Source organism: Cinclus cinclus, chromosome 31 (assembly GCF_963662255.1).
Source record: "Cinclus cinclus chromosome 31, bCinCin1.1, whole genome shotgun sequence".
NCBI lineage: Eukaryota > Metazoa > Chordata > Aves > Passeriformes > Cinclidae > Cinclus > Cinclus cinclus.
Window position 1 is genome coordinate 2,275,344 of NC_085076.1, and position 27,104 is coordinate 2,302,447.

Here is a 27,104-nt window from a genome sequence, read left to right on the forward strand (position 1 = left end):
GGGGATTGGGATTTGGGGTGCAGTGATCGGGGTGTGGGGTGCAGTGATCAGGATTTGGGGTGCAGTGATCAGGGTTTGGGGTGCAGTGATCAGGATTTGGGGTGCAGTGATCGGGGTGTGGGGTGCAGTGATCGGGGTTTGGGGTGCAGTGATCGGGGTGTGGGGTGCAGTGATCAGGATTTGGGGTGCAGTGATCAGGATTTGGGGTGCAGTGATCTGGGTTTGGGGTGCAGTGATCAGGATTTGGGGTGCAGTGATCGGGGTGTGGGGTGCAGTGATCGGGGTTTGGGGTGCAGTGATCGGGGTGTGGGGTGCAGTGATCAGGATTTGGGGTGCAGTGATCAGGGTGTGGGGTGCAGTGATCGGGGTTTGGGGTGCAGTGATCGGGGTTTGGGGTGCAGTGATCGGGGTGTGGGGTGCAGTGATCGGGGTTTGGGGTGCAGTGATCAGGATTTGGGGTGCAGTGATCGGGGTGTGGGGTGCAGTGATCAGGATTTGGGGTGCAGTGATCGGGGTTTGGGGTGCAGTGATCAGGATTTGGGGTGCAGTGATCAGGATTTGGGGTGCAGTGATCGGGGTTTGGGGTGCAGTGATCAGGATTTGGGGTGCAGTGATCAGGATTTGGGGTGCAGTGATCGGGGTGTGGGGTGCAGTGATCGGGGTGTGGGGTGCAGTGATCGGGGTGTGGGGTGCAGTGATCAGGATTTGGGGTGCAGTGATCGGGGTTTGGGGTGCAGTGATCGGGGTTTTGGGTGCAGTGATCAGGATTTGGGGTGCAGTGATCAGGGTGTGGGGTGCAGTGATCGGGGTTTGGGGTGCAGTGATCAGGGTTTTGGGTGCAGTGATCAGGATTTGGGGTGCAGTGATCGGGGTTTGGGGTGCAGTGATCAGGGTTTTGGGTGCAGTGATCAGGATTTGGGGTGCAGTGATCAGGGTTTTGGGTGCAGTGATCAGGATTTGGGGTGCAGTGATCGGGGTTTGGGGTGCAGTGATCGGGGTGTGGGGTGCAGTGATCGGGGTTTGGGGTGCAGTGATCGGGGTGTGGGGTGCAGTGATCAGGATTTGGGGTGCAGTGATCAGGGTTTGGGGTGCAGTGATCAGGATTTGGGGTGCAGTGATCAGGATTTGGGGTGCAGTGATCGGGGTGTGGGGTGCAGTGATCGGGGTTTGGGGTGCAGTGATCGGGGTGTGGGGTGCAGTGATCAGGATTTGGGGTGCAGTGATCGGGGTTTGGGGTGCAGTGATCGGGGTTTGGGGTGCAGTGATCGGGGTGTGGGGTGCAGTGATCGGGGTTTGGGGTGCAGTGATCAGGATTTGGGGTGCAGTGATCAGGGTGTGGGGTGCAGTGATCGGGGTTTGGGGTGCAGTGATCGGGGTTTGGGGTGCAGTGATCAGGATTTGGGGTGCAGTGATCGGGGTGTGGGGTGCAGTGATCAGGATTTGGGGTGCAGTGATCGGGGTGTGGGGTGCAGTGATCAGGATTTGGGGTGCAGTGATCGGGGTTTGGGGTGCAGTGATCGGGGTTTGGGGTGCAGTGATCGGGGTTTAGGGTGCAGTGATCGGGGTGTGGGGTGCAGTGATCGGGGTTTGGGGTGCAGTGATCAGGATTTGGGGTGCAGTGATCAGGATTTGGGGTGCAGTGATCGGGGTTTGGGGTGCAGTGATCAGGATTTGGGGTGCAGTGATCGGGGTGTGGGGTGCAGTGATCAGGATTTGGGGTGCAGTGATCAGGGTTTGGGGTGCAGTGATCGGGGTGTGGGGTGCAGTGATCGGGGTGTGGGGTGCAGTGATCAGGATTTGGGGTGCAGTGATCGGGGTTTGGGGTGCAGTGATCGGGGTTTTGGGTGCAGTGATCAGGATTTGGGGTGCAGTGATCAGGGTGTGGGGTGCAGTGATCGGGGTTTGGGGTGCAGTGATCAGGGTTTTGGGTGCAGTGATCAGGATTTGGGGTGCAGTGATCAGGGTTTTGGGTGCAGTGATCAGGATTTGGGGTGCAGTGATCGGGGTGTGGGGTGCAGTGATCAGGATTTGGGGTGCAGTGATCGGGGTTTGGGGTGCAGTGATCGGGGTTTTGGGTGCAGTGATCAGGATTTGGGGTGCAGTGATCAGGGTGTGGGGTGCAGTGATCGGGGTTTGGGGTGCAGTGATCAGGGTTTTGGGTGCAGTGATCAGGATTTGGGGTGCAGTGATCAGGGTGTGGGGTGCAGTGATCGGGGTGTGGGGTGCAGTGATCGGGGTGTGGGGTGCAGTGATCGGGGTGTGGGGTGCAGTGATCGGGGTTTGGGGTGCAGTGATCGGGGTTTAGGGTGCAGTGATCAGGATTTGGGGTGCAGTGATCAGGATTTGGGGTCCCCACCGTTTCTGCTGCACGTCGAAGAGCGCCACGCCGTCGCCGTCCCGCAGCAGCAGGCTCCCGGTGCCCGCGTAGAAAATCTCCTCGCAGCTGGGAACCGACACCTTCTTGGTGATCTCGTTCATCAGGTTCTTGATCAGGATCTGCCCCGGGAACACAATTCCCGCAGTTCCAGTCCCCGTTATCCCAGTCCCCGTTATCCCAGTCCCCGTTATCCCAGTCCCATCCCATTTCTGGGCCCCCCCAATCCCGTTTTTCCCGTTTGTTGTTCTTGTTTTTCCCATTTGATTTTCCTGGATCATTTCTTCCCATTCTTCCCATTTGTTTTTCCCGTTTCCTTTCCTGTTTTTCCCGGATCCTTTCCCATTTGTTTCTCCCATTTCTCCTGTTTGTTGTTCCTGTTTTTCCCTGTTTGTTTTTCCCATTGTTCCTGTTTGTTGTTCCCATTGTTCCCATTTGTTGTTCCCATTTGTTTTTCCCCATTGTTCCCATTTGTTTTTCCCGTTGTTCGTTTGTTTTTCCCATTTTCCCCATTTGTTGTTCCCATTGTTTCTGTCTGTTTTTCCCATTTGTTTTTCCCAGATCCTTTCACGTTCTTCCCGTTTGTTTTTCCCGTTTGTTGTTCCCATTCGTTGTTCCCGTTTTTCCCATTTGTTTTTCCCGTTTGTTGTTCCCGTTTGTTTTTCCCATTCGTTGTTCCCGTTGTTCCCGTTTGTTTTTCCCATTGTTCCCGTTTGTTTCTCCCATTTGTTTTTCCCATTGTTCCCGTTTGTTTTTCCCATTCGTTGTTCCCATTTGTTTTTCCCATTCGTTGTTCCCGTTTGTTTTTCCCATTCGTTGTTCCCGTTTGTTTCTCCCGTTTGTTATTCCCGTTGCTCCCGTTCGTTATTCCCGTTTGTTTTTCCCATTCGTTGTTCCCATTGTTCCCGTTTGTTTTTCCCGTTCGTTTTTCCCATTTGTTGTTCCCATTTGCCTTTCCCGTTTGTTTTTCCCATTGTTCCCGTTTGTTTCTCCCATTTGTTTTTCCCGTTCGTTGTTCCCGTTCGTTGTTCCCGTTCGTTGTTCCCATTTTTCCCGTTCGTTGTTCCCGTTTGTTGTTCCCGTTCGTTGTTCCCGTTCGTTGTTCCCGTTCGTTGTTCCCATTTGTTTTTCCCATTCGTTGTTCCCGTTCGTTGTTCCCGTTCGTTGTTCCCATTTGTTTTTCCCGTTCGTTGTTCCCGTTCGTTGTTCCCGTTCGTTGTTCCCGTTTGTTTTTCCCGTTCGTTGTTCCCGTTCGTTGTTCCCGTTCGTTGTTCCCGTTGTTCCCAGCCCCGGGTTCTCACCGAGTGCATCCTGTCCAGCACAGCGAATCGGTTCCGCGCCACCCACACGGCCGTGAGCCCCGAGGAGCGCTTCCCTTCCGGAGCTGAAAGGGGGGAAAAAAAAAAAACCCATAACATCGGGATAAACAACACCGGGATAAACAACACCGGGATAAACAACACCGGGATAAACAACACCGGGATAAACAACACCGGGATAAACAATGGGATAAACAATGGGATAAACACCGGGATAAACAACACCGGGATAAACAACACTGGGATAAACAACACCGGGATAAACAACACCGGGATAAACAATGGGATAAACACCGGGATAAACAACACCGGGATAAACAATGGGATAAACAATGGGATAAACACCGGGATAAACAACACCGGGATAAACAACACTGGGATAAACAACACCGGGATAAACAACACCGGGATAAACAACACCGGGATAAACAACACCGGGATAAACAATGGGATAAACAATGGGATAAACAATGGGATAAACACCGGGATAAACAACACCGGGATAAACAATGGGATAAACACCGGGATAAACAATGGGATAAACACCGGGATAAACAACACCGGGATAAACAACACCGGGATAAACAATGGGATAAACACCGGGATAAACAACACCGGGATAAACAACACCGGGATAAACAATGGGATAAACAATGGGATAAACACCGGGATAAACAACACCGGGATAAACAACACCGGGATAAACAATGGGATAAACACCGGGATAAACACCGGGATAAACACCGGGACAAACACCAATGGGATAAACAACACCGGGATAACAATGGGATAAACACTGGGAAGAACAACAACAGGATAAACAACACCAGGATAAACAACACCAGGATAAACAACACCGGGATAAACAACACCGGGATAACAATGAGATAAACACCGGGATGAACAACACCGAGATAAACAACACCGGGATGAACAACAGGATAAACAACACCGGGATAATAACGGGATAAACAACACCGGGATAACAGCGGGATAAAAACCAGGAAGGATAAACAACACCGGAATAATAGCGGGATAAACACTGGGATAACCCCAAAAACACCAGGATAAACACCAGGACAATAATGGGATAACAATGGGATAAACACCGGGATAACCCCAGGAACCATCTGGGAATGCCCCGGGATCCCAGGAGGGAGCCCAGCCCTCAGGATGGGATTTATGGGATTGGGATTAATGGGGTTTTCCAAAGAAATAAAGTGGGATTTGAGGGATTTTTCTCCCCACCAAAAATCAGGAATTTGAGGGGTTCAAAAAAAAAAAAAAAAAAAAAAAAAAAAACACCAAAAAAAACCCCAGGGATTTGAGATTTTATTTTTCCCAAAAAAATGTGGAACTTGAGGGATTTTCCTCCCACAAAAATGTGGGATTCCAGAAATTTTTTTCCCCAAAAATCAGGGTTTTGAGGGTTTTTTTTTTCCCCCCAAAACGTCAAGATTCCAGGGTTTCGCTCCCCAAACCTTCCCCTTCTCCCTCCTCTGCCAGTGGAATTTTCCCTTTTCCCTGTTTTTCTCTATTTCTCTTTTTTTTTTTTTTTTTTTTTTTTTTGGGAGCTGCTGGTTTTGAATTCCAGCTGCTCCTCTGTCACGTCCAGGGATTTGATTCATCTTCCCAATATCCCAGCTGGACAAAAACTTCCCAGAAAAATGATTTTTGTCCCATTCTTCCCCTCCCAGCAGGGAAATATTCCCTGCTCCAAACCCTCCATAAATCCCTGGGAAAAAAATCCCCGAATCCATCATTTTTCCCCAGCATTCCGTGGCAGGGGGAGCAGCTGGAATTTAAAACCAGGACAAAAAAAAAAAAAAAAAAAAAAAAAAGAAAATGAAAAATTAAAAAGAAAAATAAAGACAATTTGAGAGGTTTTTTTATCCCATTAAATCACGGCTCGGAATTGTAAATTCCTCCCAAAAAAAAAAAAAAAAAAAAAAAAATTATGTGGGATTTGCCAGAAAAGTGAAAAACAAAATAATTCCTGGAATTGCCATTTTTAAAGGTTTTTATCCCGCGGATAAAACATTCCAAAAATCCACCCCAGATCCATCAATTTTGGACAAAGCCAGGAAATCTCCAGCTGGGAGGAAAATTTGGGAAGGGAAAGGAGAATTCCTGATAAAATATGGATTGGGAGGGGGTGGAAAAGTTTGAATTTTTCAAGGGAAAAGAGGGAAGCTGCCAAAAATCCAGGAAGAAAAAAAAAAAAAAAAATATTTTCTGGGGTGAAAAAGAAGATTTTTGGGGGAAAAAAAAGATGATTTTTTGGGGAAAAAAAAGATAATTTTTTGGGGAAAAAAAGATGATTTTTGGGGGGAAAAAAAGAAGATTTTTTTGGGGAAAAAAAGAAGATTTTTGGGGGAAAAAAAGATGATTTTCTGGGGTGAAAAAAGGGATTTTTAAGGATAATTGAAGGGAAAAAATGGGGATGGAAGTTCCTGGGGTTTTAGGGATTTTTGGGCACACCCACCATCGGGATTTTGGGAATCTGCATCCTTGGGAATGGTGTACAGGTCGTAGGTGCTGTTCTCCAAGTTGCTGGCTCGCTGCAGGATACAAAATTTGGGATTTTAGGGATTTGTTCCAAACCCCCCCCCAAAAAAAAAAAAAAAAAAAAAAATCAAGGATTTGAGGGTTTTTTTCCCCCCGAAAAAAAAAAATAAAAATCTGGAATTTAAGTGGGTTTTTTTTTTTCCCCAAGAAAAAGGAAAAATTTAAAGGGATTTTCCCTCCTGAAAATGAGGGATTTGAGGGATTTTGGTGTTTCCCCCACCCCTAAAAAAAAAAAAAAAAAAAAAAAATCAGGGATTTTTTTCCCAAAAAAATCTGGAATTTGAGGGAATTGCCCCATCCCCAGCTCAGGGATTTTGGGATTTTTTCCCCCCCAGCCTCAGGGATTTTGGGATTTTTTTCCCCTCCCAGGCTCAGAGATTTTGGGATTTTTTTCCCCTCCCAGGCTCAGAGATTTTGGGATTTTTTCCCCTCCAGCCTCAGGAATTTTGGGATTTTTTTCCCCTCCAGCCTCAGGAATTTTGGGATTTTTTTCCCCTCCAGCCTCAGGAATTTTGGGATTTTTTTCCCCTCCCAGCCTCAGGAATTTTGGGATTTTTGCCCCCCCAGTCTCAGGGATTTTGGGATTTTTTCCCCTCCCAGGCTCAGGAATTTTGGGATTTTTTCCCCCCCAGCCTCAGGGATTTTGGGATTTTTTTGCCCCCCAGGCTCAGAGATTTTGGGATTTTTTTCCCCTCCCAGCCTCAGGAATTTTGGGATTTTTTTGCCCCCCAGCTCAGGGATTTTGGGATTTTTCCCCTCCCAGCCTCAGGGATTTTGGGATTTTTTTCCCCCCCAGGCTCAGAGATTTTGGGATTTTTTCCCCCCCAGCCTCAGGGATTTTGGGATTTTTTTGCCCCCCAGGCTCAGAGATTTTGGGATTTTTTTTCCCCTCCCAGGCTCAGGGATTTTGGGATTTTTTCCCCCCCAGCCTCAGGGATTTTGGGATTTTTTCCTCCCCCAGCCTCAGGGATTTTGGGATTTTTTCCCCCCCAGGCTCAGGAATTTTGGGATTTTTTTCCCCCCCAGCCTCAGGGATTTTGGGATTTTTTCCTCCCCCAGGCTCAGAGATTTTGGGATTTTTTCCTCCCCCAAGCTCAGGGATTTTGGGATTTTTTCCTCCCCCAGGCTCAGGAATTTTGGGATTTTTTTGCCCCCCAGGCTCAGGAATTTTGGGATTTTTTTCCCCTCCAGCCTCAGGGATTTTGGGATTTTTCTCCCCCAGGCTCAGGGATTTTGGGATTTGGGATTTGGGGTTTTGGGGCTCACGGTGCAGAGCAGCACGGCGTTCTCAGCAGGGTTGTAGGACATGCTGAACACCGGGAACTTGGAACCGCTGGGGGGAAAAAAAAAAAAATGGGAAAAGGGAAAATTTGATGATCAGGGGCGAAATCGGGAGAATTTATGGGATTTATGGGATGGGATTGAGGGGATTGGGATGGGATTGATGGGACTGGGATTTATGAGATGTATGAGACTGGGATGGGATTTATGGGATGGGATTTATGGGATGGGATTGGGATGGGATTTATGGGATGGGATTTATGAGATGGGATTTATAGGATGGGATTGGGATGGGATTTATGGGATGGGATTTATGAGATGTATGAGACTGGGATGGGATTTATGGGATGGGATTGGGATGGGATTTATGGGATGGGATTTATGGGGTGGGATTGGGATGGGATTGCTGCTATTGGGATCAATGCGATTTACGGCACTGGAATGGGATTTATGGGATGGGATGGGAATGATGGGGTTTATGGGATGGGATTGATGAGATTTCTGGGGTTTATGAGATTTATGGGATCCAGAGGATGTGATTTATGGGGTTTTTGGGGTTTCTGGGTTCATCCCGTGCCTGCGGAGCTGCATCACGGCCACGTCCCGGGAGCTGCCACAGGAGGGACTGATGGGATGGGATTTATGGGATGGGATTTATGGGATTGATGGGATTCAGAGGATGGGGTTTATGGGGTCTATGGGGTCTATGGGGTTTATGGGGTCTATGGGGTTTTATGGGGTCTATGGGGTTTATGGGGTTTTTGGGGTCTATGGGGTTTATTGGGTCTATGGGGTTTTTGGGGTCTATGGGGTTTATTGGGTCTATGGGGTTTTGGGGTCTATGGGGTTTATGGGGTTTATGGGGTCTATGGGGTCCATGGGGTCTATGGGGTTTATGGGGGTCTATGGGGTTTATGGGGTCTATGGGGTTTTTGGGGGTCTATGGGGTCTATGGGGTTTATGGGGTTTATTGGGTCTATGGGGTCCATGGGGTTTTTGGGGTCCATGGGGTCTATGGGGTTTATGGGGGTTTTGGGGTCTATGGGGTCTATGGGGTTTTTGGTGGTCTATGGGGTCCATGGGGTCTATGGGGTTTATGGGGTCTATGGGGTCTATGGGGTCTATGGGGTCTATGGGGTTTTTGGGGTTTATTGGGTCTATGGGGTCTATGGGGTTTTTGGGGTCTATGGGGTCTATGGGGTCTATGGGGTTTTTGGGGTCTATGGGGTCTATGGGGTTTTTGGGGTTTATTGGGTCTATGGGGTCCATGGGGTTTATGGGGGTCTATGGGGTCTATGGGGTTTATTGGGTCTATGGGGTCTATGGGGTCCATGGGGTTTTTGGGGTTTTCTGGGTTCATCCCGTGCCTGCGGAGCTGCATCACGGCCACGTCCCGGGAGCTGCTGAAGTCGAGCTGCCGCAGGAAGCGATCCTTGACGTAGAACAGGGAATTGCCGTGCACGGCCAGCGCCGGCCGCTCGCGCTCCAGCTTTGAACACCAGCATTCCCCCGTCGTGTCCTGGGGAAAAACCAGGAAAAACATCGGGAATTCCATCTGGGAATTTGGGATGGCAACGGGGGGATTGAACACCAGCATTCCCCCGTCGTGTCCTGGGGGGAAAAAACCAGGAAAAAACATCGGGAATTCCAACTGGAATTTGGGATGGCAACGGGGGGATTGAACACCAGCATTCCCCCGTCGTGTCCTGGGGAAAAACCAGGAAAAACATCGGGAATTCCATCTGGAATTTGGGATGGCAACGGGGGTTTGAACACCAGCATTCCCCCGTCGTGTCCTGGGGAAAAACCAGGAAAAACATCGGGAATTCCATCTGGAATTCCGAGAAAAACATCGGGAATTCCAACTGGAATTTGGGATGGCAACGGGGGTTTGAAACACCAGCATTCCCCCGTCGTGTCCTGGGGGAAAACCAGGAAAAACATCGGGAATTCCATCTGGAATTTGGGATGGCAGCGGGGGATTGAACACCAGCATTCCCCCGTCGTGTCCTGGGGGAAAAACCAGGAAAAACATCGGGAATTCCATCTGGAATTCCGAGAAAAACATCGGGAATTCCAACTGGAATTTGGGATGGCAGCGGGGGGTTTGAACACCAGCATTCCCCCGTCGTGTCCTGGGGAAAAACCAGGAAAAACATCGGGAATTCCACCTGGAATTTGGGATGCAGCGGGGGGATTGAACACCAGCATTCCCCCGTCGTGTCCTGGGGAAAAACCAGGAAAAACATCGGGAATTCCATCTGGAATTCCGAGAAAAACATCGGGAATTCCAACTGGAATTTGGGATGGCAGCGGGGGGATTGAACACCAGCATTCCCCCGTCGTGTCCTGGGGAAAAACCAGGAAAAACATCGGGAATTCCACCTGGAATTCCGAGAAAAACATCGGGGAATTCCACCTGGAATTCCGAGAAAAACATCGGGAATTCACCTGGAATTTGGGATGGCAACAGGGGGATTGAACACCAGCATTCCCCCGTCGTGTCCTGGGGAAAAAACCAGGAAAAACATCGGAATTCCACCTGGAATTCTGAGAAAAACATTGGGAATTCCACAGGAAAACACCAGGAAGTCCCAGTGGGAATGAGGAGCGGAGAGGGCGGAGTGAGGTGGGGAATCCCAGCCAGAATTTTGGGATTCCCAGCTGGAATTTCGGGATTCCCAGCTGGAATTTCGGGGTTCCATCGGGAAATCTGGGGGTTCCTGATGGAATTCGGGGTATCCCATGGGGAATTTGGGGTTCCTTGAGGGATTTTGGGGTATCCCAACGGGAATCTGGGGTTCCTGTTGGGATTTTGGGGTATCCCATTGGGAATTTGAGGTTCCTGTTGGGATTTTGGGGTATCCCATCGGGAATTTGGGGTTCCTGTTGGGATTTTGGGGTATCCCATTGGGAATTTGGGGTTCCTTGAGGGATTTTGGGGTATCCCATGGGGATTTTGGGGTTCCTTAAGGGATTTTGGGGTATCCCATGGGGAATTCGGGGTTCCTTAAGGGATTTTGGGGTATCCCAACGGGAATTTGGGGTTCCTTGAGGGATTTTGGGGTTCCTTGAGGGATTTTGGGGTATCCCATGGGGAATTTGGGGTTCCTTGAGGGATTTTGGGGTATCCCAACGGGAATTTGGGGTTCCTTGAGGGATTTTGGGGTATCCCAACGGGAATTTGGGGTTCCTTGAGGGATTTTGGGGTATCCCATTGGGAATTTGGGGTTCCTGTTGGGATTTTGGGGTATCCCATCGGGAATTTGGGGTTCCTTGAGGGATTTTGGGGTATCCCATTGGGAATTTGGGGTTCCTTAAGGGATTTTGGGGTATCCCATGGGGATTTGGGGTTCCTGTTGGGATTTTGGGGTATCCCATTGGGAATTTGGGGTTCCTTGAGGGATTTTGGGGTATCCCATCGGGAATTTGGGGCTCTCCAGGCCGGGACTCACCTGCAGCAAAGAGGTTGAGGTTGGGATGCGCCGCCAGCACCCAAAACCGGTCGTGGTCGCGCCGGAACGTTTGAACCCCGGTCCTGGGGGATGACAAAAACCAGGAATCGCAGCATTCCCAGGAATCCCTGGAATTGCCCGGGGGGTCTCGGGGGGTTCCTGTCACCTCTTGGACATGTCCCAAACCCTGATGCTCTTGTCCTCAGAGTTGCTGAGGATCAGCTCCTGGCGAGGGTGGAAAACGGCGCAGGAGACGTTGTTGTAGTGGCCGCGGCACGTGTCAACCTCCCAGGCCTTGGATTCTGGGATTTGGGGGGGAAAAAACAGGGAAAAATGGGAATGGAAGTCACGGGATGGGGAAATATGGCAAAGGGAATGGGGGGAAAGCACGAGGAAATGGGGAAAAAAAAAACCAAACCACGAGGAAATGGGGGAAGAAAAAAACCTCGAGGAAATGGGGAAAAAAAAACAAACCACGAGGAAATGGGGGAAAAAAGAAAAAAAATGAGGAAATGGGGAAAAAAAAAACCAAACCACGAGGAAATGGGGAAAAAAAAAACCAAACCACGAGGAAATGGGGGAAGAAAAAAACCTCGAGGAAATGGGAAAAAAAAAACAGGAGGAAATGGGGAAAAAAAACCAAAACACGAGGAAATGGGGAAAGAAAAAAAACACAAGGAAATGGGGGGAAAAAAACCAAACCACGAGGAAATGGGGGAAAAAAGAAAAAAAAATGAGGAAATGGGGAAAAAAAAACAAACCATGAGGAAATGGGGGAAGAAAAAACCATGAGGAAATGGGAAAAAAAACCAGGAGGAAATGGGGGGAAAAAAACCAAACCACGAGGAAATGGGGGAAAAAAGAAAAAAAATGAGGAAATGGGGAAAAAAAAACAAACCATGAGGAAATGGGGGAAGAAAAAACCATGAGGAAATGGGAAAAAAAACCAGGAGGAAATGGGGGGAAAAAAACCCAAAACACGAGGAAATGGGGAAAAAAAGAAAAAAAATGAGGAAATGGGGAAAAAAAACCAAACCACGAGGAAATGGGGGAAAAACAAACCATGAGGAAATGGGGGAAGAAAAAAACCTCGAGGAAATGGCAAAAAAAAAATAGGAGGAAATGGGGAAAAAAAACCAAACCACAAGGAAATGGGGGAAAAAAGAAAAAAAAATGAGGAAATGGGGAAAAAAAAACAAAACCACGAGGAAATGGGGGAAAAACAAACCATGAGGAAATGGGGAAAAAAAACCCACGAGGAAATGGGGGAAAAAATAAAAAAATTGAGGAAATGGGGAAAAAAAAAAAACCAGAAGGAAATGGGGAAAAAACAAACCATGAGGAAATGGGGGAAAAAAAATAAATACGAGGAAATGGGGAAAAAAAAAAACCCACGAGAAAATGGGGGAAAAAGAAAAAAAACAGGAGGAAATGGGGAAAAAAAAACCACAAGGAAATGTGGAAAAAACAAACACGTGGCCACATCCCAGGCCTTGGATTCTGGAGGATTTGGGGGAGGGAGAAATGGGGGAAAAAAATGGGAAAAAAAGGTCACGGGAAGGGAAATGAAAGGAAAGAGAAATTAAAAGAACGAGGAAAAAAATCTCCCGGGAAAACGAGAGGAACGGGGATAAAAAAAAAACCCTGGAAAATGGAAGGAACGGGGGGGGGGAAAAAAAAAAAAAACAAAACAAAACTCCCCAGGATTGGTGAAAAAAAAAAAAAAAAGCAGGAAAAAGCCAGGAACGGGGGAGGATTCCCCCTCCCCCCATGCCGAGGGGTTGTTTTTTTTTTTTTTTCCCCATTTTTCCCGTTTTTTTTTGTTTTTTTTTCCCCCGTTTTTTTTTTTTCCCCCTCACCGTTCATCCTCCAGATCTTCACCTGGCGATCGTCGGCGCCGGAGACGATGAGAGGCATGGAGGGGTGGAAGGCAGCCCAGTTCACCCCCCTGTCGTGGCCCTGGAATGGGGAAAATCCAGGGAATTTTCACTGGGAATGGGGGGGTGGAAAAATCCACAGCAAAATGGAAGGGAATGGGGGAAATCCACGGGGGGGGGGGGGGGGAAATAATCCAGGAGCAGCTGAGCTGGGCTCCAAAATCCCAAACCATTCCCAGAAAAATTTTGGGATTATCCCCACCTGGAGGCAGCCTTGCCCTTCCCAGAACCCATCCCAAAGATTTTTTTTCCTCCTTTTTCCAGAAGGAATTTTTCCCAAATTTGGCACCTTGGCCCAGCTGCAGTCTGTTCCCTTTTATCCTGTCCCCATTCCCCCGACAGATCCCAAATCCCTCCCTCAACAGATCCCAAAATTCCCCCCGTGGCAGATCCCAAAATTCCCCTCCCTTGACAAATCCCAAATCCCTCCCCTGACAGATCCCAAATCCCTTCCCTGACAGATCCCAAACCCCTTCCCTGACAGATCCCAAATCCCTCCATGACAGATCCCAAATCCCTTCCCCTGACAGATCCCAAATCCCTCCCCTGACAGATCCCAAATCCCTCCATGACAGATCCCAAATCCCTTCCCCTCACAGATCCCAAATCCCTCCCTGACAGATCCCAAATCCCTCCATGACAGATCCCAAATCCCTCCATGACAGATCCCAAATCCCTCCCCTGACAGATCCCAAATCCCTCCCCTGACAGATCCCAAATCCCTCCATGACAGATCCCAAATCCCTTCCCCTGACAGATCCCAAATCCCTCCCCTGACAGATCCCAAATCCCTCCCCTGACAGATCCCAAATCCCTTCCCTGATAGATCCCAAATCCCTCCCCTGAGAGATCCCAAACCCCTTCCCTGACAATCCCAAATCCCTCCCTGACAGATCCCAAACCCCTTCCCTGACAGATCCCAAATATCCCCTGACAGATCCCAAATCCCTCCCTGACAGATCCCAAACCCCTTCCCTGACAGATCCCAAATATCCCCTGACAGATCCCAAATCCCTCCCTGACAGATCCCAAACCCCTCCCCTCACAGATCCCAAACCCCTTCCCTCACAGATCCCAAACCCCTTCCCTGACAGATCCCAAACCCCTTCCCTGACAGATCCCAAATATCCCCTGACAGATCCCAAATCCCTTCCCCTGACAGATCCCAAATCCCTTCCCTGACAGATCCCAAATATCCCCTGACAGATCCCAAATCCCTTCCCTCACAGATCCCAAACCCCTTCCCTCACAGATCCCAAATCCCTTCCCTGACAGATCCCAAACCCCTTCCCTCACAGATCCCAAACCCCTTCCCTCACAGATCCCAAACCCCTTCCCTCACAGATCCCAAACCCCTTCCCTGACAGATCCCAAACCCCTTCCCTGACAGATCCCAAATCCCTCCCCTGACAGATCCCAAACCCCTCCCCTCACAGATCCCAAATCCCTTCCCTGACAGATCCCAAATCCCTTCCCTGACAGATCCCAAATATCCCCTGACAGATCCCAAATCCCTTCCCTCACAGATCCCAAACCCCTTCCCTCACAGATCCCAAATCCCTTCCCTCACAGATCCCAAACCCCTTCCCTGACAGATCCCAAATCCCTCCATGACAGATCCCAAACCCCTTCCCTGACAGATCCCAAACCCCTCCCCTCACAGATCCCAAACCCCTTCCCTCACAGATCCCAAACCCCTTCCCTGACAGATCCCAAATATCCCCTGACAGATCCCAAATCCCTTCCCTCACAGATCCCAAACCCCTTCCCTCACAGATCCCAAATCCCTTCCCTGACAGATCCCAAACCCCTTCCCTGACAGATCCCAAATATCCCCTGACAGATCCCAAATCCCTTCCCTCACAGATCCCAAACCCCTTCCCTCACAGATCCCAAATCCCTTCCCTCACAGATCCCAAACCCCTTCCCTGACAGATCCCAAATCCCTCCATGACAGATCCCAAACCCCTTCCCTGACAGATCCCAAACCCCTCCCCTCACAGATCCCAAACCCCTTCCCTCACAGATCCCAAACCCCTTCCCTGACAGATCCCAAATATCCCCTGACAGATCCCAAACCCCTCCCCTCACAGATCCCAAACCCCTTCCCTCACAGATCCCAAACCCCTTCCCTGACAGATCCCAAACCCCTTCCCTGACAGATCCCAAATATCCCCTGACAGATCCCAAATCCCTTCCCCTGACAGATCCCAAATCCCTTCCCTGACAGATCCCAAATATCCCCTGACAGATCCCAAATCCCTTCCCTCACAGATCCCAAACCCCTTCCCTCACAGATCCCAAATCCCTTCCCTGACAGATCCCAAACCCCTTCCCTCACAGATCCCAAACCCCTTCCCTCACAGATCCCAAACCCCTTCCCTCACAGATCCCAAACCCCTTCCCTGACAGATCCCAAACCCCTTCCCTGACAGATCCCAAATCCCTCCCCTGACAGATCCCAAACCCCTCCCCTCACAGATCCCAAATCCCTTCCCTGACAGATCCCAAATCCCTTCCCTGACAGATCCCAAATATCCCCTGACAGATCCCAAATCCCTTCCCTCACAGATCCCAAACCCCTTCCCTCACAGATCCCAAACCCCTTCCCTGACAGATCCCAAACCCCTTCCCTGACAGATCCCAAATCCCTCCCCTGACAGATCCCAAACCCCTCCCCTCACAGATCCCAAATCCCTTCCCTGACAGATCCCAAATCCCTTCCCTGACAGATCCCAAATATCCCCTGACAGATCCCAAATCCCTTCCCTCACAGATCCCAAACCCCTTCCCTCACAGATCCCAAACCCCTTCCCTGACAGATCCCAAATCCCTCCATGACAGATCCCAAACCCCTTCCCTGACAGATCCCAAACCCCTCCCCTCACAGATCCCAAACCCCTTCCCTCACAGATCCCAAACCCCTTCCCTGACAGATCCCAAATATCCCCTGACAGATCCCAAATCCCTTCCCTCACAGATCCCAAACCCCTTCCCTCACAGATCCCAAATCCCTTCCCTGACAGATCCCAAACCCCTTCCCTGACAGATCCCAAATATCCCCTGACAGATCCCAAATCCCTTCCCTCACAGATCCCAAACCCCTTCCCTCACAGATCCCAAATCCCTTCCCTCACAGATCCCAAACCCCTTCCCTGACAGATCCCAAATCCCTCCATGACAGATCCCAAACCCCTTCCCTGACAGATCCCAAACCCCTCCCCTCACAGATCCCAAACCCCTTCCCTCACAGATCCCAAACCCCTTCCCTGACAGATCCCAAATATCCCCTGACAGATCCCAAACCCCTCCCCTCACAGATCCCAAACCCCTTCCCTCACAGATCCCAAACCCCTTCCCTGACAGATCCCAAACCCCTTCCCTGACAGATCCCAAATATCCCCTGACAGATCCCAAATCCCTTCCCCTGACAGATCCCAAATCCCTTCCCTGACAGATCCCAAATATCCCCTGACAGATCCCAAATCCCTTCCCTCACAGATCCCAAACCCCTTCCCTCACAGATCCCAAACCCCTTCCCTCACAGATCCCAAACCCCTTCCCTCACAGATCCCAAACCCCTTCCCTGACAGATCCCAAACCCCTTCCCTGACAGATCCCAAATCCCTCCCCTGACAGATCCCAAACCCCTCCCCTCACAGATCCCAAATCCCTTCCCTGACAGATCCCAAATATCCCCTGACAGATCCCAAATCCCTTCCCTCACAGATCCCAAACCCCTTCCCTCACAGATCCCAAATCCCTTCCCTGACAGATCCCAAACCCCTTCCCTGACAGATCCCAAACCCCTTCCCTCACAGATCCCAAACCCCTTCCCTCACAGATCCCAAACCCCTTCCCTCACAGATCCCAAATCCCTTCCCTCACAGATCCCAAACCCCTTCCCTGACAGATCCCAAATATCCCCTGACAGATCCCAAACCCCTTCCCTCACAGATCCCAAACCCCTTCCCTCACAGATCCCAAACCCCTCCCCTCACAGATCCCAAACCCCTTCCCTCACAGATCCCAAACCCCTTCCCTCACAGATCCCAAACCCCTCCCCTCACAGATCCCAAACCCCTTCCCCCGGCCTCTCCCCCCCTTTCCCCCGCGGTTTCCCCACGGAATTCCGGCAATTCCCGGCACCTCCAGGACGTGTTTGACCACGGCGTCGGTGGTGCCGAACAGATCCACGCCGGTGATCCCGCGCACGTCCGACTCCACGGCCCCGGGGGACAGGTTCTTCTTCCTGAGCCCTGGGAAAAGCAGGGAAAAAAACCTCGGGAATCACATCCCCCCTGGAAGATCCCGGAATTCCTCACTGGATCTCGTCCTTTCTTCTCCGGCCTGAGATCCCTCAGGGTTTTCCAGCCCCGCCTCCTTCCCACCTACAGGATCCACCGAATCCCAAAATCCCTGGGCTTGGGAAAGAATTCCAAGCTCATCCAGAGCTGTGTCCGAGCCCCTCTTGGTCATCCCGAGGAATTCCAGGAATTCCCTCCCAGGGATGGGGATCCGACCCTCCCTGAGCCCCTTCCGATGCTTCCCGACCCTTTTTTTTCCATGGAAAACTCATCCCAAATTTCCCACCCTGGCCCAGCTCGAGGCCGTTCCCTCTCGTCCAGTCCCATTCCCTGGGATCAGATCCCAAATCCCTCCCTGGCAGATCCCGAAATTCCCCCTGGATCCCCCTTTTTCTCCATCCTGAGCTCCCTCAGGATTCTCCATTCCCTTTTTCAGCCCCGTTCCCATCCCAGGATTTTTTCAGGAATTCTCACTGGAGACATCTCCCACACACCCTGAAGGTCTGACCCATTCCCACTCCCATTCCCAGTTTTTTTTCAGGAATTCTCACAGAGATGTCCCACACCCTGAAGGTCCATCCCAGACCCATTCCCACTCCCATTCCGTGGTTTTTTTTTGGGAATTCTCACCGGAGATGTCCCACACCCTGAAGGTCTGACCCATTCCCACTCCCATTCCCAGTTTTTTTTTTGGGAATTCTCACAGGGATGTCCCACACCCTGAAGGTCTGACCCATTCCCACTCCCATTCCCAGTTTTTTTTTGGGAATTCTCACCGGAGATGTCCCACACCCTGAAGGTCCATCCCAGACCCGTTCCCACTCCCATTCCCAGTTTTTTTTTGGGAATTCTCACCGGAGATGCCCCACACCCTGAAGGTCCATCCCAGACCTGTTCCCACTCCCATTCCGTGTTTTTTTTGGGAATTCTCACCGGAGATGTCCCACACCCTGACGGTCTGGTCCAGGCTGGCCGACACCACCAGGTCCTCGCTGGGGTGGAACTGGGCACACATCACGTAGTGGTTGTGTCCTGTCAGCACGCTGGGGAGCAGCCCAGGGGAACGGGAAAAACGGGAAAAGAGACGGGAAAACGTTCCCGTGAAACCGGGGGGAAAAGGGGGAAACGTTCCAGAGAAAACGGAGGGAAAGGGGGAAGTGTTCCAGAGAAAATGGGGAAATGTTCCAGAGAAAACGGGGGGAAAAGGGGGAAACGTTCCAGAGAAAAGGGTGAAACGTTCCAGTGAAAACGGGGGGAAAAGGGGGAAATGTTCCAGGGAAAACCGGGGAAATGTTCCAGAGAAAATGGGGGGAAAAGGGGGAAATGTTCCAGGGAAAACGGGGGGAAAAGGGGGAAATGTTCCAGAGAAAAGGGGGAAATGTTCCAATGAAAATGGGGAAAAATGGGGAAACGTTCCAGAGAAAATGGGGGGAAAAGGGGGAAATGTTCCAGAGAAAATGGGGAAATGTTCCAGAGAAAACGGGGGGAAAAGGGGGAAGTGTTCCAGAGAAAATGGGGAAATGTTCCAGAGAAAACGGGGGGAAAAGGGGGAAGTGTTCCAGAGAAAAGGGGGAAACGTTCCAGTGAAAACGGGGGGAAAAGGGGGAAATGTTCCAGAGAAAACGGGGAAACGTTCCAGTGAAAACGGGGGGAAAAGGGGGAAATGTTCCAGAGAAAACGGGGAAACGTTCCAGTGAAAACGGGGGGAAAAGGGGGAAATGTTCCAGGGAAAACCGGGGAAATGTTCCAGAGAAAACGGGGGGAAAAGGGGGAAATGTTCCAGAGAAAAGGGGGAAATGTTCCAGAGAAAACGGGGGGAAAAGGGGGAAACGTTCCAGAGAAAACGGGGAAACGTTCCAGTGAAAACGGGGGGAAAAGGGGGAAATGTTCCAGGGAAAATGGGGGGAAAAGGGGGAAACGTTCCAGAGAAAATGGGGGGAAAAGGGGGAAGTGTTCCAGAGAAAATGGGGAAATGTTCCAGAGAAAACGGGGGGAAAAGGGGGAAACGTTCCAGAGAAAACGGGGAAATGTTCCAGAGAAAATGGGGAAATGTTCCAGAGAAAACGGGGGGAAAAGGGGGAAATGTTCCAGGGAAAACCGGGGAAATGTTCCAGAGAAAATGGGGGGAAAAGGGGGAAATGTTCCAGAGAAAACGGGGGGAAAAGGGGGAAATGTTCCAGAGAAAACGGGGGGAAAAGGGAGAAATGTTCCAGAGAAAAGGAGGAAATGTTCCAGAGAAAATGGGGAAATGTTCCAGAGAAAACGGGGGGAAAAGGGAGAAATGTTCCAGAGAAAAGGAGGAAATGTTCCAGAGAAAATGGGGAAATGTTCCAGAGAAAATGGGGGGAAAAACGGGGAAACGTTCCAGAGAAAATGGGGGAAAAGGGGGAAATGTTCCAGAGAAAATGGGGAAACGTTCCAGAGAAAACGGGGGGAAAAACGGGGAAATGTTCCAGGGAAAACCGGGGAAATGTTTCAGAGAAAATGGGGGGAAAAGGGGGAAATGTTCCAGAGAAAATGGGGAAATGTTCCAATGAAAATGGGGAAAAATGGGGAAACGTTCCAGTGAAACCGGGCAAAAAATGGGGAAATTTTCCAGTGAAAATGGGGGGAAAAGGGGAAAACGTTCCAGAGAAAACGGGGGGAAAAGGGGGAAATGTTCCAGAGAAAATGGGGAAATTTTCCAGTGAAAATGGGGAAATGTTCCAGAGAAAACCGGGGAAAAAACAGGGAAATGTTCCAGTGAAAATGGGGGGAAAAGGGGGAAGTGTTCCAGAGAAAATTGGGAATTGTTCCAGAGAAAATGGGGAAATGTTCCAGAGAAAACGGGGGAAAACGGGGAAAGAAATGGAGAAATGTTCCGGTGAAACCATGGGGAAAAAAACAGGGAAAAGTTCAGGGAAAAAAACGAGGAAAGGTTCCAGCAAAAAAGGGGGAAAAAACCAGGGAAAAATCGGAAAGAAATGGGAAAATATTCCAGTGAAAGCAGGGGAAATATTCCAGCAAAACCAGGGAAAAAACGGGAAAACATTCCAGCAAAAACGGGGAAAAAACTGGGAAAAAATTCCAGCAAAACCCAGCATCCCAAAAGCAGGGAGGGGCTGGGATGGGGATCCCGGGAATTGTGGAATTCCCTGGGCAGGGATGTTCCCAGGGATGGGGAATCTGTGAGATAACCCAGGCAGGATCTGGGATTTATTCCCTAAAATCCCAAATGAACCAACACAGGGAATTCCGGAAGGGTTTGGGATGGAAAAATCCTAAAAAAAAAAAAAAAAAAAAAAAAAAAATCCCAGAAAAATCCCTAAAACTCCAATCCCAGGGATGGGGGATGGCTGGAATTCCCTCGCCAGGCTGGCAGGGAAGGGTTTGTCCCAAAATCCCAGGAAATCCCAGGGAATCCCAGGGAATCCCAGAGGAATCCCAGGGAATCCCAGAGGAATCCCAGAGGAATCCCAGGGAATCCCAGAGGAATCCCAGAGGAATCCCAGAGGAATCCCAGGAAATCCCAGAGGAATCCCAGGAAATCCCAGGGAATCCCAGGAAATCCCAGAGGAATCCCAGGAAATCCCAGGGAAATCCCAGGAAATCCCAGGGGAATCCCAGAGGAATCCCAGAGGAATCCAAGAGGAATCCCAGGAAATCCCAGGAAATCCCAGAGGAATCCCAGGAAATCCCAGGGAAATCCCAGGAAATCCCAGGGGAATCCCAGAGGAATCCCAGAGGAATCCAAGAGGAATCCCAGGGAAATCCCAGGAAATCCCAGGGGAATCCCAGGAAATCCCAGAGGAATCCCAGGAAATCCCAGGAAATCCCAGAGGAATCCCAGGAAATCCCAGGGAAATCCCAGGGAATCCCAGGAAATCCCAGGGAATCCCAGAGGAATCCCAGGGAATCCCAGAGGAATCCAAGAGGAATCCAAGAGGAATCCCAGGAAATCCCAGGAAATCCCAGGGAATCCCAGGAAATCCCAGGAAATCCCAGGGGAATCCCAGGGAATCCCAGGGAATCCCAGGGAATCCCAGGAAATCCCAGGAAATCCCAGAGGAATCCCAGGAAATCCCAGGAAATCCCAGGAAATCCCAGGGAATCCCAGGAAATCCCAGGAAATCCCAGGGGAATCCCAGGAAATCCCAGGAAATCCCAGAGGAATCCCAGAGAAATCCCAAGGAATCCCAGAGGAATCCCAGGAAATCCCAGAGGAATCCCAGAGGAATCCAAGAGGAATCCAAGAGGAATCCCAGGAAAACCCAGGAAATCCCAGAGGAATCCCAAGGAATCCCAGAGGAATCCCAGGAAATCCCAGGAAATCCCAGGGAATCCCAGAGGAATCCAAGAGGAATCCCAGGAAAACCCAGGAAATCCCAGAGGAATCCCAAGGAATCCCAGAGGAATCCCAGGAAATCCCAGGAAATCCCAGAGGAATCCCAGGAAATCCCAGGGAATCCCAGAGGAATCCCAGGAAATCCCAGAGGAATCCCAGGAAATCCCAGGGAAATCCCAGGAAATCCCAGGGGAATCCCAGAGGAATCCCAGAGGAATCCAAGAGGAATCCCAGGGAAATCCCAGGAAATCCCAGGGAATCCCAGGAAATCCCAGGAAATCCCAGAGGAATCCCAGGAAATCCCAGGAAATCCCAGGAAATCCCAGGGAATCCCAGAGGAATCCCAGGGAATCCCAGAGGAATCCAAGAGGAATCCAAGAGGAATCCCAGGGAAATCCCAGGAAATCCCAGGGAATCCCAGGGAATCCCAGGGAATCCCAGGAAATCCCAGGGAATCCCAGGAAATCCCAAGGAAATCCCAAGGAAATCCCAGGGAATCCCAGGGAATCCCAGGGAATCCCAGGAAATCCCAGGGAATCCCAGGGAATCCCAGGAAATCCCAGAGGAATCCCAGGAAATCCCAGGAAATCCCAGGGAATCCCAGGAAATCCCAGGAAATCCCAGGGGAATCCCAGGAAATCCCAGGGGAATCCCAGGAAATCCCAGGGGAATCCCAGAGGAATCCAAGAGGAATCCCAGGAAATCCCAGGGAATCCCAGGAAATCCCAGGGAATCCCAGGGGAATCCCAGGAAATCCCAGGAAATCCCAGTAAATCCCAGGGAATCCCAAGGAATCCCAGGGGAATCTCACCAGACACAGGTCCGGGATTGCCAGTTCCACACCCGGATGGTTTGGTCGTCGGAAGCGCTCAGGATCCAGGGATACTCCTGGGAAAACCAAAAAAAAAAAAAAAAAAAAAAAAATCAGAAATAATAATAATTTGGAAAACAAACAAACAAAAAAAAAATAAAATTAAAAGGCAAAAAATTAAAATCCAAATACGTTAAAAAAAAACAAAAAAAACCCAACAGAGGTAAAAAAAAAAACCCGAGAGCGCGAAAACGTGAGAATCCAGAACATAAAAAAAAAAACAAACACTAAAATGTTAAAGTAAAAATAAAAAATAATAAAAAAAATGGGATTGGGTGCAGGGAAAGACCCCAGCACTGGGAATTCCCAATTTCCCATGGAAAAGAAGCTTGGAGGGAGAGATTCCCAAGGAGAGGATTCCCAGGGAGCAGATTCCATGAGATTTCCAGGAATGGATTCCCATTGGAGATTCCCATTGGAGATCCCCAGGAAAGCAGAATTCCCAGGAAAACAGAATTCCCACTGGAGAATCCCAGGAAAGGAAAAATTCCCTGGGAGGAGAATCCATGAGAAGATTCCCCAGGAGAAATTCCCAGGAATTGACTCCCACTGGAGAAATTCCCATTAAAAAATTCCCACTGGACATTCCCAGGGAAGCAGAATTCCCAGGAACTGATCCCCAGTGGAGGAATTCCCAGGAGTAATTCCCACGGAGAAGAATTCCCAGGAGAGGAAAATTCCCACTGAAGAAATTCCCATAAAATTCCCATAAAATTCCCATTAAATTCCCATAAAATCCCCATAAAATCCCCATAAAATTCCCATTAAATCCCCATAAAATGCCCATTAAATCCCCATTAAATGCCCATTAAATTCCCAAAAAATTCCCATAAAATTCCCATAAAATCCCCATTAAATCCCCAAAAAATTCCCATAAAATTCCCATAAAATCCCCATTAAATCCCCATAAAATTCCCATTAAACCCCCATTAAATCCCCTTTAAATCCCCATTAAATCCCCATTAAATCCTCATTAAATGCCCATTAAATTCCCATTAAATCCCCATAAAATCCCCATAAAATCCCCATAAAATTCCCATAAAATTCCCATTAAATCCCCATAATATCCCATTATATCCCTATAAAATCCCCATAAAATCCCCATTAAATCCCCAAAAAATTCCCAAAAAATCCCCATTAAATCCCCATTAAATCCCCATAAAACCCCCTTTAAATCCCCATTAAATCCCCATTAAATCCCCATTAAATCCCCATTAAATCCCCATTAAATCCCCATAAACTTCCCATTAAATCCCCATAAAATCCCCATTAAATCCCCATAAACTTCCCATTAAATCCCCATTAAATTCCCAAAAAATTCCCATAAAATTCCCATAAAATCCCCATTAAATCCCCATTAAATTCCCATAAAATCCCCATTAAATCCCATAAAATCCCATAAAATCCCCATAAAATCCCCTTTAAATCCCCATTAAATCCCCATAAAACCCCCATTAAATCCCCATAAAATCCCCATAAAATCCCCATTAAATCCCCATTAAATCCCCATAAACTTCCCATTAAATCCCCATTAAATTCCCATTACATCCCCATTACATCCCATTAAACCCCCATTATATCCCCATTAAACCCCCATAAAACCCCCATTAAACCCCCATTAAATCCATAAAACCCCATTAAACCCCATTAAACCCCCATTAAACCCCCATTAAACCCCCATAAAACCCCCATAAAACCCCCATATAACCCCCATAAAACCCCATAAACCCCCATAAACCCCCATTAAACCCCATAAAACCCCCATAAAACCCCCATAAAACCCCCATTAAACCCCCATAAAACCCCATTAAACCCCATTAAACCCCATAAAACCCCCATTAAACCCCATAAAACCCCCATAAACCCCCATAAAACCCCCATTAAACCCCCATAAAACCCCATAAAACCCCCATATAACCCCCATAAAACCCCATAAACCCCCATTAAACCCCCATTAAACCCCCATAAAACCCCATTAAACCCCCATAAACCCCCATAAAACCCCATAAAACCCCATTAAATCCCCATTAAATCCCCATAAAACCCCCATAAACCCCCATTAAACCCCATTAAACCCCCATTAACCCCCATAAAACCCCATAAAACCCCATAAAACCCCATTAAACCCCCATAAAACCCCCATTAAACCCCCATAAAACCCCATAAAACCCCCATTAAACCCCCATAAAACCCCATTAAACCCCCATAAAACCCCCATTAAACCCCCATAAAACCCCATAAAACCCCCATTAAACCCCCATTAAACCCCCATTAAACCCCCATAAAACCCCATTAAACCCCCATAAAACCCCCATAAAACCCCATAAAACCCCCATTAAACCCCATTAAACCCCATTAAACCCCCATAAAACCCCATAAACCCCCATAAAACCCCATAAAACCCCATTAAATTGCCCCTGGGGATTCCCAGGAAGGCCCCCGTGGCATTCCCCACTCACGTGATGGAAGAACGTTGTCCTGATGTAATCCAGGTGCCCCAGCAGCGTGAAGAGGCAGCGCCTCAGTTTGTAATTCCACACCTGAAATCCCACAGATCCCAGGAAAAACCCCGGGAATTCCGCACCGGGAACGCCCCACAGAGGCAGGACAGCAAAATTCCCACTTTTTCCCACCCCCCCCAGCTCGCTCCCAAATTTATTTCCCTTTCGTTTTCCCACTTTAATCCAGTTTTCAATCCCGGATATTCCCCCCCCCCCCCCCTTCAAATCCTTAAATCCCAATTCCCAAACTTTATTCCCTCCCCTTTTTTCCCACAAAATCCCAAAAGCAGAAAAAAAAAGCTCCAGCTCCAAAAACAGGGTAGCGAAACTTCAGAGTTCCACTTTTTTTTTTTTCCCCCCCAGGAATTTTTCCTCCCCCCCCCCCTATTCCCAGATTTCCCCACAATTTTCCCACCTTATCCCGATTTTCCATCCCGTGTTTCCCCCACAAATCCATGGATCCCAAATCCCCAAAGCTGATTCCCACAAAACCCCAACCTGGAAAAGCTCCAGCTCCAAAACCAGGGAAGCAAACCAAAATTCCCACTTTTCTTCCCCACGAACTTTCCCCTTTTATTCCAAGATTTCCCCCATTTATTCCCCTCCATTTTCCAATTCTCAATCCCACATTTCCCCCTCAATCCCTGTTCCCAAACTTTATTCCCACAAAGGGCTCATCCCAGCCTTTCCCACGCTCTGGATTTTTATTTTATTGAGGGGGGGGATTTTTTTTGTGGGGAAAAAAAAAAAAAAAAAAAAGTGGAAAATTGGGAATTTCTCACCTTGATTTTGTAGTCGTCCCCCCCGGACACGAAGAGCGGCTGCTGCTTGTGGAAATCGATCCCACGGACTGGCCCTGGAGGGGGAAAATCCCGTGGAATTCCCAAAAAAAAAACCTCCGGGAATTCCCAAAATCCGGGCAAATCCAAGAAAATCGGGACACTGGGAGCGATTCCCTTTTTTTTTTTCGTTTGTCGCCCAAATCCGGGTGGGGTTTTTTGTTTTTGTTTTTGTTTTTTTTTTTAATGGGATCAGGGAATTTCCTGGAGCAGGAGGAGTTCAGGGGATCTCAAAATCCTGCCTGGATTCTGGGAGCTGTGGGGTCATTCCCTGGGAGCTTTTCCCACATCCCAAAAATCCTCCTTGGAGTAGGGGCAGATTTTGGGAATCCATCCCAAAATTCCCTCAGGCGGGAGCAGCTCCAGGACAGTTTTTCCCTAAAATCCATCCCAAAAATCCCCTGGAAAAGCTTCAGGGGAATTTTCCTGGAATCCACCCCAAGAATCCCCCTTGGAACAACTCCAGGCATTCCCAAAAACTCCCCACTCGCACCTCCAGGAATTAGCAGGAATTCAACCTCCCACCACAAATTTTTGGGGAATTTTCCTCCCTCCAGAACCAAACCCAGGAGCGCTGCGGGCTCGAGGAGGGGCTCCCACACTTCCCTTTTTTTTTTTTTTGTGGTTTTTTTTTCCCCCAGAATTCTCGGGGTTTTTTTTTGGTTTTTTGGTTTTTTTTTTTTTTGGTTTTTTTTTTGGGTTTTTTTTTTTTTTTCCTGGAATTACCATCGTGCTCGTCGAACTTGTCGATGAGGGTGCACATGCGATAATCCCAGAGCTGGATCACTCCATTGTGGAGGCTGGTCAGGATCCAGGGACGCTTCGGGTGGAATGACAGCCCTGGGAACACACGGGAAAGTGGGAAAAGGGAGGGGAAAGGGAGGGGAAAGGGAGGGAAAAGGGAGGGAAAAGGGAGGGGAAGAGGATGGGAAAAGGGAGGGGAAGAGGAGGGAAAAGGAGGGGAAAGGAACAGGAAAAGGGAGGGGAAGAGGACGGGAAAAGGGAGGGGAAAAGGATGGGAAAAGAGAGGGAAAAGGGAGGGGAAAGGATGGGAAAAGGGAGGGGAAAGGATGGGAAAAGGGAGGGGAAAGGGAGGGGAAAAGGGAGGGGAAAGGGAGGGGAAAGGGAAGGGAAAAGGGAGGGGAAAGGGAGGGGAAAGGGAGGGGAAAGGGAGGGGAAAAGGACGGGAAAAGGGAGGGGAAAAGGATGGGAAAAGAGAGGGAAAAGGGAGGGGAAAGGATGGGAAAAGGGAGGGGAAAGGGAGGGGAAAAGGACGGGAAAAGGGAGGGAAAGGGAGGGGAAAGGGAGGGAAAAGGACGGGAAAAGGG

The 27,104-nt window shown here is 49.3% G+C and overlaps 1 protein-coding gene across 1 annotated transcript in view; it reads right to left on the bottom strand.

Annotated features, from left to right (window-relative positions):
* Positions 1 to 27,104, bottom strand: part of COPA (COPI coat complex subunit alpha) — a 44,846-nt gene that overhangs the window by 17,277 nt on the left and 465 nt on the right. Inside the window, exons 2-16 of the mRNA XM_062511260.1 lie at positions 26,503 to 26,664; positions 25,720 to 25,793; positions 24,896 to 24,976; positions 22,377 to 22,453; positions 18,175 to 18,284; positions 17,084 to 17,193; positions 12,857 to 12,956; positions 11,164 to 11,299; positions 10,998 to 11,080; positions 9,428 to 9,462; positions 8,910 to 9,025; positions 7,528 to 7,594; positions 6,179 to 6,254; positions 3,676 to 3,758; positions 2,357 to 2,496 (exon numbers count right to left, since the gene is read on the bottom strand). Coding sequence (XP_062367244.1) covers positions 2,357 to 2,496; positions 3,676 to 3,758; positions 6,179 to 6,254; positions 7,528 to 7,594; positions 8,910 to 9,025; positions 9,428 to 9,462; positions 10,998 to 11,080; positions 11,164 to 11,299; positions 12,857 to 12,956; positions 17,084 to 17,193; positions 18,175 to 18,284; positions 22,377 to 22,453; positions 24,896 to 24,976; positions 25,720 to 25,793; positions 26,503 to 26,664 — 1,450 coding nt within the window. The remainder of the gene's footprint in view (positions 1 to 2,356; positions 2,497 to 3,675; positions 3,759 to 6,178; positions 6,255 to 7,527; positions 7,595 to 8,909; positions 9,026 to 9,427; positions 9,463 to 10,997; positions 11,081 to 11,163; positions 11,300 to 12,856; positions 12,957 to 17,083; positions 17,194 to 18,174; positions 18,285 to 22,376; positions 22,454 to 24,895; positions 24,977 to 25,719; positions 25,794 to 26,502; positions 26,665 to 27,104) is intronic.